The sequence below is a fragment of the Sycon ciliatum genome, chromosome 13, assembly GCF_964019385.1.
Source record: "Sycon ciliatum chromosome 13, ocSycCili1.1, whole genome shotgun sequence".
Lineage (NCBI taxonomy): Eukaryota > Metazoa > Porifera > Calcarea > Leucosolenida > Sycettidae > Sycon > Sycon ciliatum.
Genome location: NC_088655.1, coordinates 18,960,032 through 18,982,231, shown reverse-complemented (window position 1 = coordinate 18,982,231; position 22,200 = coordinate 18,960,032). Strand labels below are relative to the sequence as shown.

General features: G+C 43.1%; 1 protein-coding gene across 1 annotated transcript in view; it reads left to right on the top strand.

The window, feature by feature from the left end:
- Positions 1 to 22,200, top strand: part of LOC135829721 (uncharacterized) — a 193,439-nt gene that overhangs the window by 163,604 nt on the left and 7,635 nt on the right. Inside the window, exons 36-47 of the mRNA XM_065342114.1 lie at positions 12,120 to 12,241; positions 14,394 to 14,568; positions 15,557 to 15,865; positions 16,524 to 16,618; positions 17,020 to 17,090; positions 17,367 to 17,539; positions 17,906 to 18,156; positions 18,964 to 19,143; positions 20,401 to 20,486; positions 20,732 to 20,925; positions 21,268 to 21,536; positions 21,977 to 22,022. Of these exons, the coding sequence (XP_065198186.1) occupies positions 12,120 to 12,241; positions 14,394 to 14,568; positions 15,557 to 15,865; positions 16,524 to 16,618; positions 17,020 to 17,090; positions 17,367 to 17,539; positions 17,906 to 18,156; positions 18,964 to 19,143; positions 20,401 to 20,486; positions 20,732 to 20,925; positions 21,268 to 21,536; positions 21,977 to 22,022 (1,971 nt within the window). The remainder of the gene's footprint in view (positions 1 to 12,119; positions 12,242 to 14,393; positions 14,569 to 15,556; positions 15,866 to 16,523; positions 16,619 to 17,019; positions 17,091 to 17,366; positions 17,540 to 17,905; positions 18,157 to 18,963; positions 19,144 to 20,400; positions 20,487 to 20,731; positions 20,926 to 21,267; positions 21,537 to 21,976; positions 22,023 to 22,200) is intronic.

The window sequence follows — 22,200 nt, the reverse complement described above, 5'->3', positions numbered from 1 at the left end:
GAGCAGCACGCACTTCGCCAAGCTCTTCCAGCACAGCAGCGTTTATCTCGTACTGTCTCTCGTACGAGGGGTTCTTCCCCCGCCTCGAAGAGGTTGACCGGGGACACACGGAACGACTTCTCGACTTTTTGGCCTTTTTTGATTTTTTGCGACGACGGCGAGACTCGGGAGATGACGATGAAGAAAGGGATGACAACGGAGACGAACAGGGGGAAGACGAGGATGATGATGAGGATGATGCCAACGACGACGGCGGCTTGACCGTTCCTAGGGCGCCGATCCTCAACTGCTGCTCCTGGAGTTGGGCGTTCGGTTCGGCTCCACTATCGGAGCTGCTTACTTCAGGTCTGCTTGCTGAGGCAGGCAAACTACCTCACCTGGAGGACCTGCTCCGGCCTCTTGAGGTGGAGGATCGTCCACGTCCAGGCATGATCAGACAGATTACACTAAAGAAACGAAGAGAAAAGCACTCGGCCACGCAGCGAAAATTCGCAACTGTACAGCAGCAGTGCAAGAACAAAAAGAACACTGTCTTCAGACCAGCATGCACCTTCATGTGCATGATGGAACTCCGCACTGTGCAGCCAGTGCGTACCGCACTCCCAGCACAGTCCGTGAACTCAGGACTGTGCACTCGCGTTTTGAAAAGAACAGCATTTCTTGTTTACTTCGTTGCTCTCATCCAACAAGAAATGAGGCATTTATCAAGGCTGGTTGAGAGCTTGCACATCATTGTAAAGTTCATGAAGGCAATTTGCCGAAACGTAATAATTATTGTGAAATGGGTTGAATCATTGCAGTGTTAATTGAAGAGAGCGTTTGGCCTAGTATATTCTTGTATGAAGAGATATTTGCCGGTCACCGCCAAGTATTTTAATTTCATAGATAAACGTATCAGTGTATTACTGTCGGGCCAGATATTTTAACGTCAATAACAGTAAGCGGTATGTGGATTTTTGTGGGTGAGCTAGGTGAAATTCTAACGAATTCCATCTTAAAACAGGCAAATGACTGTACATGTATATATCGTTTTGTGCATAACTACTTCGAATAATAACGATTTTTATAGATTCGTTTCAATAGTAAGAATTAAAATTAATGTTCGTTATAAGGGATCTTACAGTATTGTATTAGTGTATAACTCCACCATAGATATAAGCATGGATGCACAGTGGTATGATCTAAGATTATGCTGAGAAAGAGAGCGTACAGGTCCTCCCAAGTTAGTAGATAATACCTGGTTAATCAAAATATATTACTCACTTTTTATCCACTGACGATGTTATTCAGAACAACGAAACGTCTGGAGAAGTATCGTAAAAATTTCTATCGTTATTAAATGTTACGAAGTAGTGGTTGCGACTTCGGCGATGATTTGTAAGAAAGGTTTGCTCCCCACACCGGAGCTCGCGCTATTCCGCCGACTTTACTTGACACTTGACTGAATCACGACTGCCATCCAGAGCACACGAGAAGTCCATCGAACCTTCGACTCGGCAAACCTGCAAGAAAGCACCACTCCCTGCTCAATACACAGTGTTTCGGGGAATTCACCCCTCATCAGTTGAGCTTGAGTAGGCTGAGGAAGATTGTGCCTGAAGAGCACCACTTATATAGTGCTCTCCAGGCACAAACATCACCAGGGATACAAACTTACAGAGACGCTCCGCTTCCAGCGCGACAAACACCTCGTGAACACCAGATAGTAGCGTGAGTCAGTGTCGCTCCTGGACGGTGACTCACGCTACTATCTGGTGTTCACGAGGTGTTTGTCGCGCTGGAAGCGGAGCGTCTCTGTAAGTTTGTATCCCTGGTGATGTTTGTGCCTGGAGAGCACTATATAAGTGGTGCTCTTCAGGCACAATCTTCCTCAGCCTACTCAAGCTCAACTGATGAGGGGTGAATTCCCCGAAACACTGTGTATTGAGCAGGGAGTGGTGCTTTCTTGCAGGTTTGCCGAGTCGAAGGTTCGATGGACTTCTCGTGTGCTCTGGATGGCAGTCGTGAGTCAGTCAAGTGTCAAGTAAAATCGGCGGAATAGCGCGAGCTCCGGTGTGGGGAGCAAACCTTTGTTATTAAATGTTATCAAATATACCACTCTTTGGTCTAGAAAGAATACTTTTTAATATTACTCCCTTTGTAACATGACTTTCAGCTTGAAGTGAAATAGGCACTATAATAATACGTACCCGGGCTTCTTCAATACAACATAAGTTATCGACGTTTCAACTCGCTATAAGATAATTGAAAATCTCCAACATGAGTCTCCCCGGGAAGCAAAATATCGTATTTCTCTACGAATACATAGATAATACGTTGTGCCTTTCTGCTTTAACCTATGTGTTTTGGTGTTGGTCGTGCACGGTCAATATTATCTTAAACTATGGGTTTACCACTCCATAAACCTGGGCAAATGGGCGTTGAATGAATTTTTTCTGCACTTAAGAATTATGTCGTAACCGAACCAATAAACAAAAGACCATATTTCACAAAGGGATTTCAGATTTTTATTTACAACGGGGTTAATGTAAAAACTCAATCTAATTGCACTGGCGCCAGTGATCTATCTAGGGTAGTGGCGTTCCTGTGGCTACTGAAAACTCAATCTAACTGAGTCGCAGGCAAACTGTGAAAAATTTGAAAGATAATGCGATGCAACGGATCCCACACATGCTTTGCAGAGAATCTGAGGGCTCCAGGTGCAACTTTGCTAATCATATGTGCAAAGGCCGACGGTCTCTTGACCATGTTCTTTCAACTGCACACCTTTCCATGTTTTCATAAGTTGAGGGCATTGGAAAGTGAAAAGATTAGTTCTGATTAGAGAAGATACAGTTAATCATTCAATTTTTATCTTATTTGTGTGCAGTTCCACCTAGTGAAGTGAGATCCCCTCTAGATGTCAGGTCATCAGAAACAGCAACAGCTCGATTTGATTGCATCATGTATGCGGTCCCAGCAGCTCGAATAACATGGTACAAGGACGCGAAAGTAAGTGTGGAATATGTTCGTAGCTAATCTTCAGCAATACAAGGGGGGGGGGGGGCAAGTCTTCACTACCCAGTTGATTCCATTGGACAAAAAAGAACTCGGATGAAGTGAATTTCATGTTAGAACGAACCATTCTCCATGTCCCTGTTTGATCCCATAAAAATTTGAATCTTGATTTAAATGCATGCCTGGTATGGAGAACGTTGGCCACATGTATTACCATTAACGTCACATCAGTGTTTGTTTGCGTCAAGAGTGGACTGTGTTAAGCTTTGCACCATGGAAAATTGAACCAGACAATTGCAATAGGGCGGGAGGACATTGAATATGGCGGTCTGGTCTTTTTCTCCATCTGTGATTCGCAGCTGCTGCATCCATCCGGAGATATTCAGTTTTCAACAGACAACTCAACTTTGTTGATAAGCAATCTGGAGTACAGTGATCGTGGTCAGTACCATTGCATGGCAGAGAATCGAGATGGTGTAAACTTCACTCTTGGTGGTATGCTCCAGGGTTCTGCAGCCACTCTGCTTGTGTATGGTGAGTAGTTCCCAATCAGTCTTGATACTGCCCTGGCCGATCCCAAGACGCCTAGATATTTTGACCTTGTTATGTCTCCTAATCTGTCGGTGCTCAAAGTCATCAGCCTAACTGATCCTTCCAACGAACAGCTAATCATTTAGAATCCTGACTCAAAATATGAAAGTCAGTAAAGCAAGACCGACTATACTGTAGTGGACACACAGAAGATCAACAATAGCTGGCTACGTGTTCGTACCAGTCGAGGTTTCGTACAATACCCGACTTTTAAAAAGAACCAAAATTTTATTGATTGGCATACGTTTTCCCGAATCGCTCTCTGCAGGTTAGGTGCAATGGAAAGCGGTGCACGAACCTTTTTTGTCTTGGTTTGCCATTGTAAATGGGATGGTGTGAACTTCACTATTGGTGGGCCAGTCCTGGTTTTTGCAGTCACGCAAATTGATTTGAAAAGACTGAAAATGCGCATGGGTAGCCTGCTTCTCATTTCATGAACTTTTTCTCAACGTATCTCTCTCATCACATCCAAAAAAAATTGTTTCCTTTTTCTCAAATTGTCCTGATTGTTCACAGTTCAACCTCGTATCACCAGCGAACCCAGTGATATAGTCTTGAATGAAAGGACATCTTCAGCAGTGCGCTGCACCTCATATGGATATCCTATGCCAGTAATACAATGGTTACATGGCAGTGTACAACTCCCGGCTATGCAGAGCACCACAGCAATAACAACGGCTGGCAATGACACTGTCCCTGCATCCTACACCAGCACACTGACAGTCTCCAATATCATGTATGGAGATCGTGGCCAGTACACCTGTGTCAGTAGGGTGGACAAGACTGGTTTTGCTGATAGCAGTCAATTGCAAGGTTCAGTCAGTGCATCAGCTACAATCAAAGTCTACAGTAAGTTCTATTTTATTGTGCTGCATATCATTTCAACAAACCAAAAAAGCAATGTATTTTTGTATGCATAAGCTAAATCCCATGGCCTTGTAGTACCGGTGGCCATTTGAGTGGAAGGTACAAAATCTGCTGTTAAAAAAAAGGTGTCAGCACCGACGCAATCCACACAGTAAAATAGAGCCAATTTTGGAACTGAACGTTTTCGTTCCCTTCTTATCATGGGCAACTATGGGGAATAATGGGGAAATGTCAAAGTACAGTATTACATTTATAAAGCTAATGCAAAAGTATAGAGCGAGAATCTCACGCTATGCGAGTGGAAAAAATCAAACTCAGTTAATCATGTCAAAAACAGGTCGAAGGTGAAGAGATGAATAACACATGAGCCGCGCCAAGCTAAAAAGTGGCTTCGTGTTTGCCAACAAATCGAGAAAATCAACAAAACACCACAATTCTACTCAAGCGCGATCGAGAAAATATTCACTTTCAAGTAATTTTAGTTTGCAAGCGGATAAGAGAGAAGCCTTCTTATGTTTGAGCAACACTTCTTCAGTGTTCCCTCTTTCATCGTTGTGGGTATTCCTCAGCGCTGCCAGAGATCGTAATGGAGCTTCTAGAGAATGTGGAGGTGAGCAGGATGACATTCTGTATCCGTGTGCAACAACACCTACTTGGCGAGGAAGAGTCGCTCATTCATAGTGGCTGTGTTTCTTATCGTGGCCACGACTAGAGCGGCGAGTAAAACTATGGGGAGACGTCTACGAGCCTTCCGACTAACATCCTGACAAGTGGCCTGGTGAGTTGGCTCTTGCTGCGATGTTTCACTTTGTTTTGGCTACCTTCAATTTAGTGTTCATGACGTGGCGTACTGGATTTCAAAATTGCCTCGATTCAAGGAAATAGTGCCACACGACGAAGCGATGCATTGACTCAACCTGCTAGCATATTGTCCCGTGGCGCCTTCTACCAGTATCCTTGGCAGGGAAGGAGAATTACATGGACTAGGACGGACAAAGAACCAGTGCCGCTTGTTAGCGATGTGCAGTCTACTTGACCTATATGCAGGTGCGAGGGCAGTACACCAATGGAGCTAGATCTCTGGCACAGCAATACGAGCTAAATGAAAGGATTAATTCATCCTGACATAGGTGATTGGAGAGAGTATGTTGGACTGTCTTGGTAAGATGCGACGTTCCCCAACCCAGCGAAACATATAGTCACAACATCATGATGAAGGATATGAAAATTCGTGTTGCATGAAATGACATGAGTCATGATGAAATGTAGATCTGTTATTTCTTCTTTCTTGGATCTTCTGATGTGAACACAAGTGCGCATTCTTCTTGTATTGCTTGCACACCTGCTAAGCTTTGTCTCCACTTGGTGTCCCATGTTTTCTTGGAGTTTGGGAAGGTCTTGGAATAGTGTCATTGATACCAGCCATCCTGTGACATGTGCACAGTGTATGCATATTTATGGCACATCTACATTTCAGATGGGTACCAACATTTCCATGATGGAAGTTGAATATATAGACATCACTTTGGCATGAAAAAAGAAATTTCCAAAAATTGTGCCTAAGCCACCTTTTAGCTTGGCTCCACTCATCATGAAAACATCAATGAGGAGCAGCATTCCTGACACTTTCACGAGGATTAGCGCCACACAACTGGACATCATTTTCTTTTGCTGCATAGGTTGACTAAAAGATTAAATGGTCGAGTAAGTAAGCAGCAAATAAAGGAAAGAACAATTTCACTCTAAGCTTACAAAGGTCAAAAAGAATGGTTTCACCAATTATAGAAACATACGTTGTAACGCTGCGTTTCATGCACGTAGCTAAATGCTAAGGCAATCATCAGACAACTAATGCTTTTGTCGCGGGATAGCACTCTAAGCTTAGATTACTTTACAAACACCATCAATGATACCACTGATAGTAGTCCTTAAACCTTTGAGGTGCCACTGAAACCTAGTCGCAGGCGAACTGTGAAAAATTTGAAAGATGATGCGATGCAAAGGATCCCACACATGCTTTGCAGAGAATCTGAGGGCTCCAGGTGCCACTTTGCTAATCATAATTCTGTGCAAAGCCCGACGGTTTCTTGACCATGTTCTTTCAACTGCACACCTTTCCATGTTTTCATAAGTTGAGAGAATTGGAAAGGGAAAAGAGTTCTGATTAGAGAAGATACAGTTAATCATTCAATTGTCATCTCATGTGATTACAGTTCCACCTAGTGAAGTGAGACCCCCTCTGGATGTTAGCTCATCAGAAACAGCAACAGCTCGATTTGACTGCAACATATATGCGGTCCCAGCACCTCGAATAACATGGTACAAGGATGCGAAAGTAAGTGTGGAATATGTTCGTAGCTAATCTTCAGCAAAACAAGGGGGGGGGGGGCAAGTCTTCACTACCCAGTTGACTCCATTGAACAAAAAAGAACTCGCATGAATTGTTTGGAGAACATTGGCTATTACCATCCACGTCACATCAGTGTTTGTTTGCGTCAAGAGTGGATTGTGTTAAAAGCTTTGCACAATGGAATATTGAACCAGACAATTGGAACAGGACAGGAGGACATTGAATATGGCGGTCTGGTCTTTTTCTCTATCTGTGATTCGCAGCTGCTGCATCCAGCCGGAGATATTCAGTTTTCAACAGACAACGCAACCTTGTTGATAAGCAATCTGGAGTACAGTGATCGTGGTCAGTACCATTGCATGGCAGAGAATCGAGATGGTGTAAACTTCACTCTTGGTGGTATGGTCCAGGGTTCTCCAGCCACACTGCTTGTGTACGGTGAGTAATGCCTTGTCAGTCTTGATACGGCCCTGGCCGATCCCAAGACGCCTAGATATTTTGACCTTGTTATGTCTCCTAATCTGGCGGTGCTCAAAGTCATCAGCCTAACCGATCCTTCCAACAAACAGCTAATCATTTAGAATCCTGACTCAAAATATGAAAGTCAGTAAAGCAAGACCGACTATACTGTTGTGGTCACACACAGCAGATCAACAATAGCTGGCTACGTGCTCATACCAGTTGAGGTTTCATACAATACCCGACTTTTCAAAAGAACCCAAATTTTATTGATTGGCATACGTTTTCCCGAATCGCTCTCTGGGGGTTAGGTGCAATGGAAAGCGGCGCACGAACCTTTGGCGCTTGGTTTGCCATTGTAAATGGCACGGTGTGGACTTCACTATTGGTGGGCCAGTCCAGGTTTCTGCAGCCACGCAAATTGATTTGAAAAGACTGAAAATGCGCATGGGTAGCCTGCTTCTCATTTCATGAAGTTTTTCTCAACTCATCACGTCCAGAAAATTTGTTTCCCTTTTCTCAAATTGTCCTGATTGTTCACAGTTCAACCTCGTATCACCAGTGAACCCAGTGATATAGTCTTGAATGAAGGGATATCTTCAGCACTGCGCTGCACGTCATATGGATATCCTATGCCAGTAATACAATGGTTACATGGCGGTGTACAACTCCCGGCTCTGCGGAGCATCACAGCAATAACAACGGCTGGCAATGACACTGTCCCTGCATCCTACACCAGCACACTGACGGTCTTGAATATCATGTATGGAGATCGTGGCCAGTACACCTGTGTCAGTAGGGTGGACAAGACTGGATTTGCTGATACCAGTCAATTGCAAGGCTCAGTCACTGCTTCAGCTACAGTCAAAGTCTACAGTAAGTTATACTTATTCTGATTCTATGACATATATGCAAAGATAAATAAATGTAACCGCAATCAATGATACAAGCTAAATCGACAGTTGCATACATTTTATTCATGCAATGTAAAACTGTGGAGACAATGTGCAATAAAACGATGAAAATGTGAAGAAATGGTGCAGAGAAAATAAGGATTCAAAACAAGTTTTCGTACAACACTCATCAGGAATCTTCGTTGTACTAAAGAACACTGAAAACAAAACTGAGCTATTATGGAAAATCTAAGTTAGAGAATTAACACTAAGAACAACAGCAGTGAAATTTAGTGTGAATTTCAACAATGAAAGCGAGAGCAATAACGAATGCGTGTACTAACAATAAACTTGCAACTGAAAAATGAACAAAGAAGAGGAAGAAAGAAGGAAGGGCAAAGTGATAACAAATAACAGCAGTACATTCCACGTAGAACATTACCGGCCAAGCTTGGCCGCACCAAACATGATACGTTACTTGAACAATTTCATCACAATTATACTATCTTTCTGTACACACAAATTAGGCTTATACAGACGCTGATAGATGGCTTCCAAAACTGTTAACCGTAGTCCATAACCATGACGACCACGGTACAATACAGTGAAAGAAGAGGCGGAATGCGAATTGGAACAATCAGGACTAGCCAGCAGATAATTGTACAATGAAGACTTGCTACCACGAAACCTACGTACAACACTAACATTCTCACCGGCACTCTCACGATCACTACCATCGTCGCTCTCCGACTGATTGCTCCCATCACCGTCCGGTCCATCATCCGCTTCCTCTGCGCTCTCTGTGTTATCCAGCCTGACTTGGTCCATTGAATGGGACTCGGCCGCCACCCTGCTGTCACGTCCCTTCTTGCGCCCTTGTCCATTGAGTGCGTAGCTTCTGTTGTAGTTGGCTGTTGATCGTCTTGGTCTTTCAGTAGTGGTCATTTTCATCGTTTTATTGCACATTGTGTCCACAGTTTTACATTGCATGAATAAAGTAAACACAAATGTCGATTCAGCTTGTATTATTGATTGCGCTTATCAAATTGTTGTCTCCGTCTCCTTGCCGTTTGTTAAAATAGATATAGTTCAAAATTTAACTCGGATGGTGAGCCAATTAAAGTATTGTGAAAAGAAGGACATAGTTCAGCACTCGGTTTGGATTCTGCCGGAGGCAGAGATTTCCACCTCCGTAGAAATGGCACCACCCCCAAGGTTCAAGGCATAGATGCAGCTCCAAAAGGGCACCCACCAAATTGGTCAAAGACGGAAAATCCCATTCGCTGCAACCATGTTTCCCTCCTGCTCGGCAATTTACCGTGGGTGGCTGCACGATTGGAAAACATCTTTCCGCTTTCAAGCAGGACTTGACCCTGGTGCCCTCTGTTTCTCAATCATACTCTTCGACCACTATGCCAGTAAAATTGGGGATATATTCTGTATGTGAAAGGTAAATTCGCTTTTGTTGCAGTACTAGTTGCCATTTGAGTGGAAAATGAAGAAAAAAAGCTTACCAGTATTTGGTCAATTTGAAGCAATATTTAGGTTCGCTGCATAGTTTGACTAAATGACCAAGATGACGGGAAAGTTAGCCGCAGTAAAGCAAATAACACTTTCACTACGGGCTTAGATTACTTCACACACACACTAATAAAGTTGTCACTTAGACTATTCCCACCAGTACGTCCCGGGGAACAGTATTTTAAAGCGTTGCCTATACATCCGCGCCCCTCCCGACCCCGACCTTTCCCCCTATGAACTTGAATTATATAGACTTGTGTACGATTCAAACTCAGCTATAGAGTGCGTTGATCCGATTTCTCTTGTCTCACATAGCCCTACCAGTTCCAGATCCAGCATATGAACGTCAGACTGGTCTCAAGGATTTACCTGTTCACCTCACTGTTGGCTATTCGTCGCCAGGTGTTCCACCAGTGCCTTCAGACAACATTACCTGGAGCAAGGTACACGCAAGTGAATATCTCAAAATCCGCACAATATAGTTTCCAGACTGTCTACACTGAATAACTATTACACAGCAAAATAGTTTAACCTTTCTGCTCCTACCCGGTTTTAGAAGTGTTTTTCATGTAGCTGCATTGTGAAATCTATTGACATCCTACAAAGAACATGATGTTTGCAAATTTGAACACGAATCTTGAATATCCATTAATTTTGGCAAGTGGAATGAACCTTGTAGTGTACATGTACATGTACAGTCAACTTGGCTAACAACGACTGCGGATATAACGACAATTCGCGAATAACGACAGAGTATCCATGCCCAGAGCACAGTCCATTCTAACTGAATACATATCATAAGACTTCGGGTATAACGACACTTCGCGAATAACGACACTTTTCTGATGCCCGCCGAGTGTCAGTTGACTGTATATTGAATGAGGTCAACAAGCAGCATACAGAAACCCTGGTATAAAAACACGGTTCAGCGCTCCAGTGAATTTCATAAGCGTTAGCAGCAAACAATGACAATGTGCACTATGGTATCATTTCACCCATACGCCATGGAGTGGCGAACCAGAGGCAGTGTGTATGTAGAAGCACCCAAGCTAAAAATTAGTTCAAGTCACTTACTGAGTACTGCGTAAATGTTGATTGGCAATATTGTTTTTAAATCAAACAATTAATTTGGGACGATCTGTTGTGCTTTTATTAGACTGGAGATCCATTCTGGAGTGGATTTTCATCTGGGTATTCACTTTCCACTGACAACCTGACAATGACCATAGCCAGCATGCAATACTACAAAGCAGGCACGTACAATGTGTTACTTGGAAACTTGGCTGGACAAGTCAATGTCACATTCAATCTGGGATACGCAGGTGAGAGAAAATTCTTGTTTCAACCAAATTATTGGGTAGAAGATGAAGTTGAAAATGTTCTCTTGATTGTTGCGCTTGACTAAGAGTAAACATCTAATAGAAGGATGTAAGGATACGCTTAATCAGTGACATGTCTGTATGACTGTACGAAAGAAATGGTCGAACAGCAGATGGAATTTTGAAAACTGAATTTGAGGGTTTACAGGTTTGCGGGTTGCAAAGGCTCGTTACACGCATCTTGTAATTGAATACACCCTCAGATAGGTTAGTGAATATGCAATACAAGAGTGTGCAGTTTGTCCATGAGTGACTGGAAGTAAAACAAACATTCAAGCGAATCATCATTGATACTTCGCTCCATTTAACAATTCTTTTGTGAACAGAACGCCCGGAAATCCTTGTAGCACCTCAATCAATTCGTGTCAATGAGTATTCAAAGGTAAATCTCGAATGCATCGGAACCGGTCTGCCAAGACCGTCTATTCACTGGCTGCACAATGGTACGAAGCTCCCGTCATCACTGCAATCTCAGACAGATTATACTAACGCTGACCTCGGCAGGAGAGGCAGTTTTGGTGTCAAGAACACATTGGCACTTCTGTCTGTGAGTAATGATAAGAACCAGGGACAGTACGATTGTGTCGTGGAGAATGTATATTCACCATCCGCCAACGCATCAGCAGATATCCTGGCATATGGTAAGCAGTGTAGAGAGATATTTGATCAGAGATATATTGGTATGTTGGGTCTATGGTGGCACTCACTTTGTTTGGCCTCGGATATTACATACGCTGGAATAGTACAGTGCACTGTTGAGGTCATAGGACGATATCTGTATCGCTACACATGTTGAAGTTAATTTTGTTCAGATATAAGTTGGGCTCTGCACATGTCACCCTAGTATATTTTTCGGATCTGAAGAGATGTATTTGTGTGCTGTGCAAAAAAGCTTTCTCAAGAGATTCTAATGACAACCCGTGTTCCCAAGTTTGTGCCTTAACTTCATGCTATTAAATACAATTATGATGCCATTGGCACCTGACTCGCGTTTTCACATATCTGGCATCAGATTGGAGGCCCATCAACCCTTTTGCGCTGCTTCTGTCGTTTTGGGTGCAGTCCCACCAAAGGTGCTTAAGCCAACATTGGATCAGGCAGTATTGGCAGGACAGACGGTTGAATTCACGTGCAATGTGTATGGTATACCTAAACCAAGCGTAACCTGGTTTGCTAATGGGCTGGTGAGTCCTATACAGTCAGTATCGCCTATAGCGTTGGTGTTTGATTTTGAGCATTTTATCACTATAAGCGATATACTTCCTCCGCGTCATCGAAATTGTCGCAGTTTGACTTTTGATGTAAAATGCGGTATTTACTCACCAGCACTCGTACCAGAGGCAAGGGATCGGACATAGGCGATAATCATCAGTATAGGGTGACGGCAAAGTTCTATTTTCTGTTATTGGAAGCTGGAATTTTTGAACTAGACGCAATTTCTTCGCTGATGTCGCTGCGCTGGTAATTTCGACTCGCTGAGATCAGTCAGGTGTTGCAGCCTGCACATTTCTCGTGCTTATGGCCATTCACTCAAGCCTCATCACTGTTTTACCTTAGCTGGGGTGAGAATGACTTCGTGGAACAAGTGGCAGCGCTTGGAGAAACATCGAGGGGTCGGCAAACTAAATGCCTGCAACAGCGATAAAATTTGTCGCTCTGGCTGAGACACTCAGTAGATCTACATGATTGTACATGCAAGAGCCGTGTAGACTCTACACGTAGTGCTAGTGATGCACGCGCAGGTATACCAGTGCTGAAAAAGAGGGCGCGCTGGACGTGATACTACACTTACCTGCATGAGCTGTGGGCATGCCACGGCTAAAAAAAGTTCATTATTTTCAAGATCGAGGTGATTCCGAGGTGATTCCGCCGACGGTAATCAACCGACCTCGCAACGATCGTGTATTCTTACTAGGCTTCGTTGGTGGTGAAGTAGAAATCATCCAGAGCTAGCAGACGACAAGCATAGCAGCTCTTGTCCTGTGGAGAAAGTCAAAGCGTTTGAGATGAGGCGCGACCAACTTTCAACCTTCCTTGAAATATTTGGGAACGATATTTTTGCGTCCATTGACATCAGCGACGACGAGGACTTCATCTCTGCATGAAAACTCTCAGTCCAATTGTCCTAGAACGTTACTCTAGTCTTCAGACTATCATACTGTGTAATAAGTTTCGAATGGCTTAGTTTATGGAGTTGTCAGTAACAAGTGACAAGTCACTAGTCAAACTGCGACAATTTCGATGACGCGGAGGAAGTATTACTATGACCGATACTGCATGCAATTATGTATGCGAGTGGGGTGTCAAACGACTCAGCGCGTCGTGCACATACGCACTACATACATGTACAATGTCATGTAGCTGGCTGTAGCTCCTGACACAGAAAGTCAGCATTTCCTCACGATGGAGGCATATTTTGGCAACTTGTGCGAGCAAAACTCACCAAACAACACTCACTGGACAAGTTCTTCACGAAGAAGTAACACCCTGTTCTCCTCTAACATCGCTTGATTTTACATCAATCACTATAACCGATGCAAACATAATGGAATAAAGGTCTTTTGAAATAAGAATTTGATCACTATAGGCGATATATTACTATAGACGATTATTACTATACGCGATAACTGTGTATACTTAATTATGGCAAATGAAAATGAATTTGAGAAATTGATCACTATATCCGGTATATTACTATAGCCTCCAACCTTATAAGCGATACGGACTGTACTTTCAATCTTGTCATAAACTATAAAAGGATGTCTAGTGAAATGTCGTAACAAAGCCTTTGATCCCCGAGCTGCATAGAGGGCTCAATGTCAGAGACAGAGCTTAGTACGTAGCAGACTCAGGGGAGTGAAGTGTCGTATATAATTATAATTATAATGATTCTTGACTCTTGAGTACTAACCAATACATTCCTCAGCCATTATTTTCTGTAAAATTAGGAATCATTTTCATCAGTATTACTGTAGCTCACTTCAGAAGTTTCTGAATCTTTCCATTAGTATTCTCTACATTCAAAATGTTGATTGGTCACAGGAGTACACGATCAAACACATGCCCACAAATGCACACGAATGGCTACAAAAGAGCGCAAATTAGCACCAGGCTACGCAACAGATGATAATTATTATGAGAATGAGGGATTAAAAAAATTCTGAAATTTAATTCCTGACACTCCTCGCTTGGCCTTAAGAAATTGTAGTACTCGGTAGAGTCTTTCTTGTGCTAAGAAGTCCATTAATATCTATTCCATTCCTTGTGCGTAGAACTTAGAATTGTAAGGTGTACGTGTAAGTGAAGTGATATTCCGTTGCATACCTGTTCTCGCAGATTCTACAGAAGGATGACCTTGTTGGACGCGTCTCTTTCCACAAAGGTGATCACATCTTGACAATCTACACAACAGAAGTTACAGACCCTGACACTTATCAGTGTGAAGCCAGTAACAAAGATCAGTATGCTGGTGGAGTGGTCACAGCCAATCAGGTGAAGTTGAATGTCAAAGGTAAGATTATAACTCATGCTCCTGTTCACATTGAACATTCGTTTCTGGGACATCAAGTTGTAATTTAGGCTCCATGATCTGACAATGGTGTGAGAAATTTTAACAATCAAGGTCTGTATGAAAAACTATTTTATTTTACATATTCAGATATTTAGGGAAATGTGTGTTGCTCCCTACATGGGAGTTCGTGGTTTTCCTGCCGATTTGAATTCTCACTTGACTGACTCACGACTGCCATCCAGAGCAGACGATAAGTCCTTCGAACCGTCCACTCGGCAAACATGCAAGAAAGCACCGCTCCCTGCTCAATGCACAGTGTTTTGGGGAATTCACCCCTCATCAGTTGGGCTTGAGTAGGCTGAGGAAGATGGTACCTGAAGAGCACCACTTATATAGTGCTCTCCAGGCACAAACATCACCAGAGATACAAACTTACAGAGACGCTCCGTTTCTAGCGCGACAAACACCTCGTGAATACCAGGTAGCAGCGTGAGTCAGTGTCGCTCAACCGTCGGCACACACTTTCCCAACTATCGCCGAAGTCGCACCAACCTCTTCTTCATAATCAGATATTGGATTAATCATTTTTTTCACTTCTGGTAGGGTCCAAGAAACTTACCGTGGTTTGTCCCCTGGGGGAGGGGGAAAGACCGAAGTGCCATCAGTGTGTGTGGCACGTGTTGTGGGCTTCCTTTGGAGTGAAAATCTTGTCAGCCCCTTATAGGTTCAGTCTGGTCCCATAGCTCAGTAGTTAACGCATTGCTCATGATAAGCAAGGTCCCGGGTTCGAGTCCTGGTGGGTCTGGCAATTTTCTCTCTTTTCAGGCAGTTCACTTCCTCGACTGATCCTTTGAATTATTATTATTAATGGCAATTTATGTCCCTTCTTTTCTGAGGTGTTATAACTTTTGGAGAAAAACTGTATCCCTGGATTGATTGAATTCACAGCTGACTCTGTACTTTTCTATTATATCTTCCAAATATACAGTCGCACCTGTTATCAACCCTCCCATACCAAGGACTGTGTTGTCATTTGAAGGTTCATCGCTAACAGTTCCATGTATATACACTGGTCATCCGAAACCAACGCCAAGCTGGTGTAGATTGGATAACAATGGCGACTGCGTTAAGTCTGCGCCGAGCAGTAACTGTCCGGATTTCACGCCAATGGATGATGGCCAGTTCACATATATCCTGGTCATATCAAATCTTCAAAGCTGTCACAGTGGAGGCTACCAATGTTCTGTCAGCAATACAGTAGATAAAGCTATAGGGCAGTTTCAACTGACCGTGCAAGGTACTAAGTTGGCACTTCTTTTGTTGATTAATTTCCAAGTAATTAATTTCTGTCCCACTTGCGATTCATGTTCGCCCATAGTAAAAAAAAAAAAGATTGCAACCATAATACATGTACAAAACGAGGCCTGATACAGAAAAATTCTTCACAACTGTGCCATTGATTGGCTTTGACATTTCCTTTCATGATATCTGCCAATTAACAATCCCTTCTCATTAGGGGTGAAAGTTGGCATGGAGATCCCGAGTTGGAGTACTCTGGTTTTCTCCGATCGAATATTCGAGTATTCGAGTATTCTTCATTTCCTAAAAATTGCACACCGAGGGCCTTAAAATTACATGATACAACCCTGATTGAACCGAGTGCCAGTCATTTTTCTCTGGTATATTGGTTGGTGTGTCATTTGGGCTCTCTCTACTCGTGAACACATGTTCGCCACACAGTCTGCACATCAATATCTGCCGACTGCTGCTCTGAAACTTCAGATTTCTGTTGTAAATGCATGTACCATGTATAACCGAGTACTCTGATCTATTCCGAGTACGATTATTTCTGAAAAAACCGAGCGAGTACTCGAGTATTCGGGATAATTGTTTCACCCCTTTTTCTCATACAACCTCAATAAAATTGAATGATCCACTTGTTTTATTTCCGTCAGGTGTGGCCCGCATTGGCTTGCAGGGCATTTTCACTTTGCCAAGTGGATACCTGGGTGGAACAGAGGACGAAATCAAGGGTCTTTTCAAACCACAGGTAGGGTGTGTTTCGTACAGTGATCTAGGAATACCTGCTACACCTGAAAAAACGACATTATAAAAAGCCAATTTTACCTTGAAGCCAGTGACAAGCCATTGGTTGCAGTTCATTTAGATTTTGCTGAACAGATGGAGCAAATAAATTATTGGTTACAGTAAAAACTCATGTTCGTGTATGAAAGCAAGAAAACCGTGACCATCAAGCTGAGCAGTGGAGTCGGCCAACTAAAGCAAATTTGAAAATTTATCCGATATGCACAATTTAGAACCAAAACTGCCGGAAGTATTGAGGCAGTACATGGAATGAAAATGAGTTTGCTTTCATCCACATACACACTTGGCTTACCATCTGAATTCAAAAGCTATTGTTGTGCTTTTTTTGTCTCTCTCTCCTCACAGATTGTCGACTATATAATTCCGGGAAGACTCGTTAAAATAGTTCATTCCTCATATCAGGCTGTTGGACAGAGGTATGTGTAAATCTTACCGAACTGATTACTAGAACTTGCTGGATGCGGCGAGATTCGATTTGATTACGTTCATCACGTTCCCAGTGACTATTCCGTTGTCCTATGTTATCATAATTATCGAGATTATGACAATTTGACCAAATATCGCCCTCCTCTCTATGAGTTGTTCTCCACAACAGCAGTGTTTTTCATCTAATCCTCTGCATAAAGTTATTTTGCAGGGAGAAGTACAGGGAAGAGACTTGATAGATCTTCCTTGTGGATATGTTTCTGCAGCTCTACTGAAATCATTGTACGGTGCGATATGGCCGCTCCAGCTGGTTACATTGCAGAGATATCGGGCAACAGCAGTGAAGCAAACCTAAATGCCAACTTTACCTCCGCCCTGCAAAACTCAGCATCAACTTTACGCCTAGCGAGAGCATCTAGTCTGAAGGTGTTTTTCTATGGTAAGAATTTGGGGCTGGAAATCAGTCTGCGCAATAGATGTTAGCCCTTCTCTTTTAAAAATAGTGGTTGCGACTTCGGCAATGATTTTTGAGGAATGGTTTTGCTCCCACACTCGAGGTTGCGCTTTTCCGCGAGCGCCATTTGCGCTATTCCGCCGACTTGACACTTGCATAGATAACCCTATAGTATTGGTGCAATTGATAAGGATATCCATGATATCAAGGCGGAGTTTGAAAATTGTTCTTGACTTTAAGATTGGCTCATACCAACGATGGTGAAACATTACGTAACTTAAAAGGAAAGTTTATGCTTGGAATAATATGGCATCTACAGCAGTTTCTGTTTTTGGTGACTTTTCTAAACAGATGTTTGCAGTTCAGAAGAAACTGATGGAGCAAGACGTGGAATGTTTTACTGGACTGAGACTTTTGCGAATGAACTAGAAACACATCTGTGTCCCGTGGAACTGTCTGATGGTATCATCCGCTATGCAACCCGTCGGTGTATACCTACGCCACGCCCACACAACGTATCCTTGGTGATGGCAACATGGCAAAAACCAGATATCACAGACTGTCCAACTCCAGGTACAGCAAAGCTACAAAAACTTGCAAAGGTAAAGGGCAGTTCTGCAGCTCAAGACTGAAGTTTGAGGGCGATAAATGGCTGATAGTGCAAGAAATTATTATTATCTGTATCACTCTCTTAGCAATGAAACCCATTGATTTTTGCTGTACCTAAACGGTCAAATATTCCTGCACATTTCACTCTTCGGACATTTACTGGCTACGTTTATTAGACTCCGGTGTTTGAAGGCATGCTTTGGTTTGTCATTTTGAATGTAACAATGATGACGAGCTGGCTCCATCTAGGAAACAAACTAACCTCGTAAAAAGACTGGGCTTCACCTTGATCCGTTATACGGCTAATCATTCACTATTAGATACCTATTAGGTATCGCCAAGTTGCTTATATTATGTTTCCTGTCACCGCGTGCGTACCTTTTCGACTCATTGACAAGAAGAAGAATAAAAGAACCGAGACGAGTCAACCGATGCCTGTTATGGCGAACATTCTCTAGCCAGTATGGCAGATCAGAGGTTTTCAACTTCTCGATACTCTTGCATTCCAGGCGATGGTGCGAGCTATGAAACTCTCTATTTTTTCCCAGACTTATGGCTGGGCCTGCTCACCTGTACACACAGAATCGGGTTTTGTTTTTTTCCAATGTTTTTTTTCGCCCGCCCGTGTGCCTTTTCCAGGCAATGTCCGACTCCAAACATAGAATTAACTTGGTGTGGCCTAAGTGACACACTCACAAGTTGGCGCTTGCACTCAGGACAATAACTTGATTTTCTCTGTGACGTTTGCCCTGCGATGATGTACATGTCTTATTCTTTTTCATGTTTATCTACAAATGCAGGTTGATTTCAACACCAGTGAACCGCAATCGGTTCTGAGCAGCTCACTGTCTGTCGCTAACTTAACTAACAACAGTGCTGAGCTCACAAGCGATGACATCGATTTTGCCTCGACAGCTATCTTCAATCTGGTCGCGGCTGTCAGTAAGGATGAGGTGTTCAACCAATCCATAGGGCAAAAGGTTAGCATTGTTATACCAATAACTCGCCTGCAAAAGACCTATAATCAACTTGGCGAATCCGAACTTAGAAATTGCGAACTTCGCGAATGTTTCTGCTGCTTCAAGATTGATGCAAATAGCAATCAGCAGGCAGCTGTAGCTGTAGTTCATACCAGACAATCACATGCCTTGGTTGTCCAATGCGTATGTTGTCCCATGCTTATGTTGTCCCATGCTTATGTATCTTGTCCCATTGTTTTGTTTGCCATTTTAACTTCATACAAACTACCGTATGCCTTTTCCGACACATGGGGAAATCTATAGTCGGCAAGTTCATGAATAATATTTTAAAATACAATAATATTCGCGGGATCCGCGTCGGCATCGCTTGAATGTTCAGAAACACACAAACTATCCTTCGCATCCGCAGGCCACCACTATGCCTGTTAACCTTAGTGGCGAATGCAGACCTCACAACCGGAACAAATATTAGAGAGGTTTTGCAGAGCGAACGTTCGCAATGATTGTCGCTCTTCCGGGTTGCGACAACTATTGCGAACGTTCGCGCGAAATTTGTGTTTTGCATGTTTTTCGCTCCAAGACATTTTCGCGTGCAATCGCTTGTTTGAGAAGTGGTCTTCATCCGATTATTTTGTTGTTGCAAGTGGCGGCACCCTGAGTCACGGCCTGAGACGAGAGCTCTTTGACTACGTTGTCCATGGCCGGAGACCCACAGACAAACGGCCCGGGTTGGCTTGTGCCGTAATCTGGCGCATCAACACTTGAGATTCAAAAAGGCATCATTGATGTAACCGACTCTGAGCAGTGAGAAGAAGAGCAGGCAGGAGATCGGAGATGGTTCCGGAGATGAAGCAACACGGGCTGCCACAAGTATGGGAACGCTAGCACTCGCGGACCAAGCCAAGAGTAGAGATCAAGCACAAACTGTGATGATCGAGGGTGGCTCACCGTGCACCAACGGTCCACAAAGAGCGAAAATTGCTGCAAAAGTTTGTTTCGCGTTTCCTGCAACTTTCGCGTTCAAAACTGCGAACGTTCTCGCGAAGTTTCGCTTTTCGTGACGTCAAACGAAAATTCGCACGAACGTTCGCTCTGCAAAACCTCTCTACTGAAAGAACAAAATCTTCCCTTCTGAACGTAGCAAGATGGGTAAAACAGGTCTCTCTCGGTAGTATCGATGTAGATGATTTACGATACCTGGTGTAATTGGTGTAATTTTCACTCATGCACACATCTTTCAATTGTTCTGCTTCTAAGGTTGCTGTGTCAACACTGGACACTGTCGACAACATTCTGCAAGTGAAGACCAATGAAACTGTGGTAGCAGCATCACCAGCAAAGAGGTACTTCATATAATTATTATAGTTCTCTCTCTTTTTATTGTGTCAATAAATCACTGACCGTCAGATAGATCTACTCAAGTATCCCGATCGATTTCTTTGACACATTATTCAATTGGTGCCATTCCTATTTTTGCAAGAAGATCTTTCCCCCTGCTATAGAGAGAGATGTTTATTTTTGTGTGCCTGGTAATGTACATATTGCACATGTATGATTACATTTATAATTTTCCGTCATATTTATCCAGGATTGCAAAGGCAATGGAACGACTTGTGACATCACTGGTTGTAGAGACTGATCAGCCCTTCCAGGAGCAAAAGGAGAATATTGGATTTGCAATCAGCTGCCCAAAGGAGAATGCAACAGACCAAGCATTCCGTTCAGCGGGACAGACCAAAGATGGACGTTTTTATGTTGGAGACGTAGATGTACCCGCTTCCGGTATGTTTTAAGAAGTTTTTTTTATTTTTACAAAGACCACTTAATGCCAAACATGAGATGCAGCTAGGGGAAGCACGCACAACCTGAATCGTGGCAGTGGTGGTGAGGTTTAATTCCCTGAGATTATGACAAATCCTATGGCATGGCACGGATGGACAAATTCCTACCATTTTCCGTGGACTGCTTCTGGTTTAAATGGGTATGGCAAATGGGATTTCGAACTTAGCCTAGATCCCATTCCCCGCATACGTTTAATCATCCAGATCAATTCTTCGGCCTCCATAGCCTTACTCTGCACAATTGTTCTTCTCGTTGTACCCTTCATTTTCTCTGCGCCTACAGCCAGCGCTACTGGTGTCTCATTTGACATAGCTGGAAGCACTGTAGCTGCCGCAACAGAGTTACTATCTCTGGGAAATGACTCACTTTGCAATGTGGCACCAACACGCTACATTTTGTACAAAACTCAAACACTGTTCCGAGATTCCAATCTGAGTGCAAACACATCGGTTCAATCAGAGATTATCAGCGCTCAAGTTGGAGAGGAACGTCTGGAGAATCTTCAGCAGCCAGCAATCATGTCGTTTGATTTATTGGGTTTAACACCTGTTGTAAGTCAATTGAATGTTGCAAGTCTATTGGATTAGTAAATGTTTTTAGGTGATTAAGGTTGATAATCTCCTTGGTGAGTGTTATCCAATCACCTTCCGTTGATGTAGGGACGACATCTGCGCCTTTATCCTTGAGGGTAGTGGTGTTCCTACGGGTGCGGAAAACTAAGCCCCCAGTCGGAGCTCATGCAAATCGTGGTTTTTTACTGGACCAGGCCATAGTGGAAGATTCAATTTTTTCCTCAATTCTGTTTGTTAATTTGAAGAAACTAGGAATACTTCAAATACTCTTTATGATCTGGTGGAACAAACCATCATGACGTCTATCCTGAAGTTTACATTGACATACCCAAGGTAGGCGTAAGTTGTAACTACCATCTTTGGATTGTAGGTTTATCAATGGGAAATCTCCCTTATCCGTTTGTGCTTCTCATTGTAAGGATTCCGCTGGTGAAGCTATATGCGTTTTCTGGGACTTCGACAAAGGTGAGCAGTAGTGCACATTTCCCTTTGAGACAAAAATGCGATAATACTCAGCTAAGGACACACTTCAGGCCCTTTACGAACATCTTGAAAGTTTCGGTTTCACATGTTTACTTTCAAGCCTTTGATCTGCCTTTGCAAACAGAATAAAAGTAGATTCACAATTAAGCTGTTAGGTAGG